Consider the following 7,277-nt stretch of genomic DNA (forward strand, 5'->3'; position numbering starts at 1 on the left):
ATAGTACGTTTTTTTTCTTTAATTATTTAGGTAAATGTCATTGTGTTCGTTCAATTATCTGGGAGTTCAAACGCTTGGATTTTGATGGTGACAAACATATAACCAAGAAAGAACTATCTAAGATTGAAAACAATCAAATGGAACCTTGTGTGGAGCCGTTTATGGATTCCTGTGACCGAAACCATGATTCCAAATTGACCAGACATGAATGGTGTTGCTGTTTTGCTGCTGTGCGTAAGTATTGGAAGCATTGCTTTATTTTGGAAACTATAAAATTCTATTCCAAAACATAAATTCAACGAAATTATAAAGAAACCTAAAATTTTATACCTTTGGTAGTGACTATTCCAGTGGTGAATGTCCATTTTGAGAAAATGGTCAGTTGTCTTTTAAGTTTTCTTTCACTCTGGCTTTATCATGAGAGGAGAGAAAGAAAAAGGGAGAAAGAATGTGTGTTTATTGAAAGTTTAATGCTTTGTCTGCTAAGAATAAGTAGAATGTCTTATGAGAAACATCTTCATAAATATCATAAAGTTAATAAAGTTATATAATATCTGAATAAAGTTATATAATAATAAAGTTATATAATTTATCTGAAGTTATATAATGAAGTTATATAATTTATCTGAGTGCTCTACTGTGCAACCCTTTTACTGTGGAAATCATATATATCTACTCAAAATTTCATTACTCTTAACTTCAGAAAGCAGTTTTAAATACCAATCTATCTTTCATTGAGGAATGTCATATTTGAAACTATTTTTTATTGAGATGCATCAAGTTTATTGAGACAACGTAACTTGCAGAAAATAGAAATTCTGTTTTTTGGTAGAGATTTAACATTATAACTGGGATAAACATGAATTTTAATTTCATAGTTAAAAGGTTAATGCAGAGAATATTGTATTGATTTATAATATTAGCACAAGACTACATATTTTTAGAGCAAGGAAGTATAATCGACTAAGTTTAACAAGTAACACTCCAGCTAGTTATTTTATTAACTCCAGACAGATGTATAAAACTTTGATAGTTGTCATAGAGACTTTAGTCTCTCTATCACCTTTCAACATAATTATATATGAAGAGACAATAGAACAATTAACAATATAATAAAAAGGTTTTATTTATGATGATGCTTGGTTTCACAATTCCTGTCATTCAGCTTAGCAGCCGCTGATTAGGTTGTAGTTTGGTAATGGAAGGTTAAGGGCTTCCTTGATGCCTGCCAGAGAAACAAGTAGCTATCACCATCGAAGGCATCAAGGTGAAGTGGTAATTTGTTGAGGAGCGAGGAGTTGTCACGTAGAAGGTCTGAGCTCAACTGCCTAACAAAGTGAAACTTTCTCTTTAAGAACCAGTTTTACTACGCATGCGCACTCGAGGGGCTTCCGGTGGTGAAGTCCCCTGCGCATGCGCAGAATAGTACTTCCTCAATGGCGGCTATAATTTCGCGCCACTACTGATGAAAGGCAAAAATAACACTAGTAGAATTTACTCATTTAATGCAGCAATATGAAACAAAGTACCATAAACTCTGTACTTCAAACTTTTTCTGCTATTTCAATGCCTTTGTGATAATTTAATATCAGTTGAGGAAGAAGTAAATTGCCAAGGAACAGAGTTCAATATTATTTGGATTCCTGGTTGAATCCATTACATTCCACTTACCACATTAATACCTTTCAGAGAGGCATAAATGTTAAGTAATCTTATTTCACATCCTTATTAATTTTTATCCTTCAATATTGTGAAAAGAAAAAGAAAAGTCTCTCTAGGGATATTTTTGTAAGTTAAAATCTAGTGATCACCATCATCATCATCATCATCATCGTTTAATGTCTGCTTTCCAAGCTAGCATGGGTTGGACGATTTGACTGAAGACTGGTGAACCAGATGGCTACACCAGGCTCCAATCTGATTTGGCAGAGTTTCTACAGCTGGATGCCCTTCCTAACGCTAACCACTCCGAGAGTGTAGTGGGTGCTTTTATGTGCCACTGGCACGAAGGCCAGTTAGGCGGTACTGGCAACGGCCACGCTCAAAATGGTGTATTTTATGTACCACCTACACAGGAGCCAGTCCAGCGGCACTGGCAACAATCTTGCTTGAATGACTTTTCACATGCCACCGGCACAAGTGCCAGGAACACGAAGCTGTGGCACAAGTGCCAGGAAGGTGACACTGGTAGCTATCACGCTCGAATGGTGGTGCCATCACGATTTTGCTTTCGTGATATCTCTGGAAATTGCTTTTTACATGAATGTGAAACTTGAAATATTTTCAGGCAAAGGAAAATGGGAAATTGTAGTCACTGTACCTTTCTCAAATTGTATAAGTGGAATTAAATATCTGATTGAAAGTATTTAAGCCACCTAAAGTTTGAGGACAATTCAGTATTTTATTGGAACAATTTGTGAGTTGTGGGGTTTTTCCTTTCTTCTTACCTAGAGTCCATGCACAGGTCATGAATAGTGCCATTTCTCTTCTGATTAAGTCATAAAAAGAAAAGAAATTATTATTTTACTAAGGTATTTTAATTTTCATCTCTTTAGGACCGCCATGTTTTTCCCACTTGAGGAGACTCCGATCTGATGCTGTTATGAAATCAGGTAAAATTAAAATTTTCTTTCTTCATAATTCTTTCTAATTTTGGCACAAGACCAGCAATTCTGAAGGGAAGTGGAAAAGTTGATTACATTGACCCCAATACTGGACTTGTAGTTATTTTATTGACCCTGAAAGGATGAATGACAAAGCTGACTTTGGTAGAATTTGAACTCAGAATCTAATACGCCAGAAGAAATATCACAAGGCATTTTACTGACATTATTATGATTTTGCCAGTTTGTTGCCTTTCTTTTCCTCATAATGTGTTTACATTTTATAGCATTACTGAAATTTCTAAATATTCAAACTTTTCCATATTACTTTATAAAGCCATTATTGATTTTAGTCATTTAGGATAAATAGCTGTGTGATAAGAAGTTTGCTTCTCAACCACGTGGTTCTGGGTTCAGTTTCACTGTGTGGCACCTTGGGCAAGTGTCTTCTAAGGCCCTGGACCAAACAAAGATTTGTGAGTAGATTTAGTAGACAGAAATTGAAAGAAGCCTGTTGAATATATATATATATATATATACATATATATATCTGTGTCTTGGTATCTGTCTCCCCCCACCACCATTTGACAACCGGTGTTGGTTTGTTTACATCCCTGTAATGTAGCAGTTCAGCAAAAGAAACTGATAGAATGAGTGTCATGTTTAAAAAACTATGTACTAGAGTTGATTTGTTCAAGTAAAATTCTTCAAGGCTGTGCCCCAGCATGGCTGCAGTCTAATGACTGAAACAAGCAAAAAATAAAATAAATAGTTTAATTTTAATCATTATTTTTATATTAAAATATAAATGATTTATTGATGTGATTTAAAATTACATTTCAAGGTTGAGTGGTATATTTGAAATATTTCTAACCTAGCATTGTCATAGCCCATTTGGTTGAAACCAATGAAATTACATTTTCACATGCGTGTTCCTTGTTAAAAACTTAAATAGTTTCAGCATGTTATAGAAATATTAACTAAAATTTCCCCAGATCACATCCTATTCTCCTAAAAATAGAAAGGCAGACGAGATAATTTAGTCTTGGACACACATATCATATCTGAAAAGATGAGATTGTCATGTCAGGAATTATTTTGATTAGGTTTGCCTGACTATGCTTGACATAGAGCTAAACTATAAAGAAATATTAGAATATCATGACAGAGCAGTAATAAATCAATGAAGATTAGAGCTGTTCTCTGTAGTATGCAGAATATCCAGTAGTGTTGTACTAGGTTTTTATGCTTCTTCATCAACATGCAATTTATCTTCAATTTTGTTTCGATGCACATGGTTATACAAATGCTCACCAGGCTTTCAATTCAGGTTATTTTAAATCTACCTTTAATGTAAGATACACTTCCCATCAAGCTCTGCAAATACAAATATATTTCCAGTGTGTGCATGCAGGAATGCATGCATGCGCACACACACATATGCACAATGTTAAAAGAATTGTGTATTGTACACATAAATTGTGTGTGATGTATCTGTGTGTATCTATATACACATGTACACACTCATGCACAGCAAAAACCCATGATATAACATACAAATATGTATATGCTTCAAATATATATACTATTCATTTAAAAGTGATGTCTCAATGTCCTATACTGTCTTAAACAACATCAATATGTAAATTAATGATTAATATTTCAAACAAAACCCTATAAAATCAGAAGAGAGAAATCATTATTAATAACATCCGTTTTAATGACACAGATATAATTATCTCTTGTGAGGTAAAAAAATATTGGTGTTACATTAGATAAACACACAGCTTTCTTACTGTTTCTATAAGGAAATAGTATTATGAAATTCTTAGTCATCAGTCATATTGCTGTTTCAAAATTGGACTATTATAAGTATTGTTGTTTTAAAATTGAACTATTATAATTATCTCTTCTCAGTATTCCTTGGAAATATCTTTAATGACAATGTTCATGCTATTGCTAAGATCCTCTTCAAAACAAATACATTTTCCACAGTAGTCCATGAACCTCGGTTATAAATAAAAATTCATAAAAATATTAATTCATTAGTTTCTTCTTATTTGGCTGATTACTTACTAGATGCACAATTTTACATGCTGTGATCAATCAATTTGAGAAAGCCCCTCCTATATTCATCAACTCATTCAGATATCTGGATGAGCTACTAACAGATGATTTTAAATTCATAACTTTTGGATCAACCATTCCAGTATATTCAGCTTAGAATTTTGCTCATTCTTTACATTTACAATTTTAATAATAATCTTTAACAAAAATATCTGCTCATTTATTTTAGTAACCCAACTATATTCTCTGGTTGTTTTACATTTATTTATTAATTTACGTTTACAATAATAGTTAAGACTGTTCCTGACTGTTATCATTTGACAAGCTACTTTGATATATAACTCATAACTATTCAGTTATTGATTCTTCAGATGTTGGTAAACTAAATCAGCTTGAACCCTTTTAAACCCTATGCTTTAAACAAAATGATCACCATTACTTCACTAGTGATATTTTAAAACTTTAAAATAGCTAATCATTTACTAATATTTGTCTTCATAACTCAGTTCTCTTAATCTTGAAATACTTAAACCTGAAAATATGATTTTCTTTTTCTTTTTGTAGCTACATTTATCCCACATTGTGACAGAGATGGTTATTATGAGAAACGCCAGTGCCATAAAGGTGTTTGCTGGTGTGTGGACCTGAATGGCAATCAAATACTGGGTACACGAACCCGAGCCACCCCACATTGTGGTCAGTATTTTTATTTGTTGTTTTGAATGAATATTAAAATATAGTTAATTCTGTTTCAATTTTCATTTAGAAACAGTTTGAACTTTTCAAAAAATTTAAGTAGCAACTTTTGGGAAGGCATAGCTTACTTCAAAAGTAAATTTGAACTTATTTTCTGAGCTAAGAATAATTTATCTTTTCTATTTCAAATAACTAACTAGTTTTTTTGCATTTACTTTCTTACTGGTCAATAGATTAAAGAATAGCAATATACTCAGGCTTATTTAGATTAAGTTAAATTTTGCTTAAACAGGCATTAGACTATTTTTGTAGGAGTTTGCTATTGTTTAACCCATTTTAATTTAATATAACTGGTTGTTATTTTAGTAACACCTGAGAATGAAAGTTTGTATGAACTTCATAGTATTTGAATTCAGAACATTAGAGACAAAAATTAAATGCTCTAATACTTACTGTTAATTCATCTGATGTTCTCTCATTTCAAGAAATGTGCTGTTTTAATCAATATTTAAATTAATAATTTAAGAAGGTTAATTAGTTGATAAAATGATAGATTACAGTGCTAAAATGCCTTTATAGCATTTAGTTTTATCTCTCTGAATTCTGAGTTGAAATTCAATCAAATTGATGTACTATTCAGTTGACAATAAGCATCTCTTATAAAAGTTGGCTTTGTGACTAAGCAAGGGTATCTTACCAGTATTATATGCACTGGGCCCTACAACATTTATTTATTAACAGCAAGCTACAGCATACATAGTTCATAATTGAGCCCGAGATCTGTAAGGCCCCTGGGCAACTGCCCACTGTGCTCATGTCTTAAGATGGCACTGTAACTGAGGAAGCAACCAATATTATTGAGCTAGCTGTGACATTAAATTGCCAAACTGTGTGTTATATTTTATTTGACTCAGTATCTTACAGTACTTAGCTCAAATCTCACTGAAATTTTGTCTTTATTCCTTTCTGGCGAAGAATTAAATTCCCGTAATATATTCAAATAGTCCAATGGTTAAACACTCACCTTAACAAAATTTGATTTCATCCAATATCAAAAGAAATAAAGATTAATTATTTCAGAAGCTTCGTATTTGTAATTTAATCTGCACTTGATGATCTAGAGCCATAACTTTTTTTAAAAAATGCCAACTATTTTCAAATATTTGTTTGCAAGTGTTAACAACAGTTAATAGAAAAATGTTAGTTAAAATTAAACATTATGCTCTTTAGCTTAATTTCTATGTTAATTATCAATTCAACAATGTTCATTTGCTAATCTTTTCGATAACTATTACGAAGTTCGACTTGACCTGCGTTAATACTTTTTAAGTTATTTAATAGAAGACTGATGTGATACGAAATTTCAGTCATTCTCACAATATAAAGTGTTATGTATTGAACGACATGTAACAAGGGAGGCAACTGTACTTTGCTTTACCTTAAGACGACCGGTACATAATATGCATTGAGTGTTAACAATAAACGTCACAGAATTTTTATGTCTATTAGTTCCCAAATAAGGGAGACATTTTAGTTATCATTGAACTTCGCCCCCTCCTCACCAAAGCAAACAAAACGCATTCAAAACAAAAGAAACCTTCTCAACTTTAGATCTTATTTTCCTAGTTTTAATTTATGAGTAATAATACAAAAAGTTCATGAAAATGATAGAGCACTTTATAGTATTCAGATTTCTGTGGGTGAATTCTGTTTTAAATTCCAACCAATAGATATAAAAAATACTGGGGTTTAAAATCGTTGGTATGACTGTATGCTAAGAAGTTTGCTTCCCTACCACATTGTTTCAGTTCAGTCCTTCCACCTTAAGCAAGTGCCTTCTACTATAACCCCAGACTGACCAAAGCCTTGTGAGTGGGTTTTGATAGATGGAAACTGAAAGAAGCCTATCAT

General features: G+C 32.3%; 1 protein-coding gene across 1 annotated transcript in view; it reads left to right on the forward strand.

The window, feature by feature from the left end:
* The window catches only part of LOC106874681 (testican-2), a 22,188-nt gene that overhangs the window by 9,191 nt on the left and 5,720 nt on the right, over positions 1 to 7,277 (forward strand). The window contains exons 5-7 of the mRNA XM_052965839.1: positions 31 to 234; positions 2,556 to 2,612; positions 5,235 to 5,366. Of these exons, the coding sequence (XP_052821799.1) occupies positions 31 to 234; positions 2,556 to 2,612; positions 5,235 to 5,366 (393 nt within the window). The remainder of the gene's footprint in view (positions 1 to 30; positions 235 to 2,555; positions 2,613 to 5,234; positions 5,367 to 7,277) is intronic.

Source organism: Octopus bimaculoides, chromosome 2, assembly GCF_001194135.2.
Source record: "Octopus bimaculoides isolate UCB-OBI-ISO-001 chromosome 2, ASM119413v2, whole genome shotgun sequence".
NCBI lineage: Eukaryota > Metazoa > Mollusca > Cephalopoda > Octopoda > Octopodidae > Octopus > Octopus bimaculoides.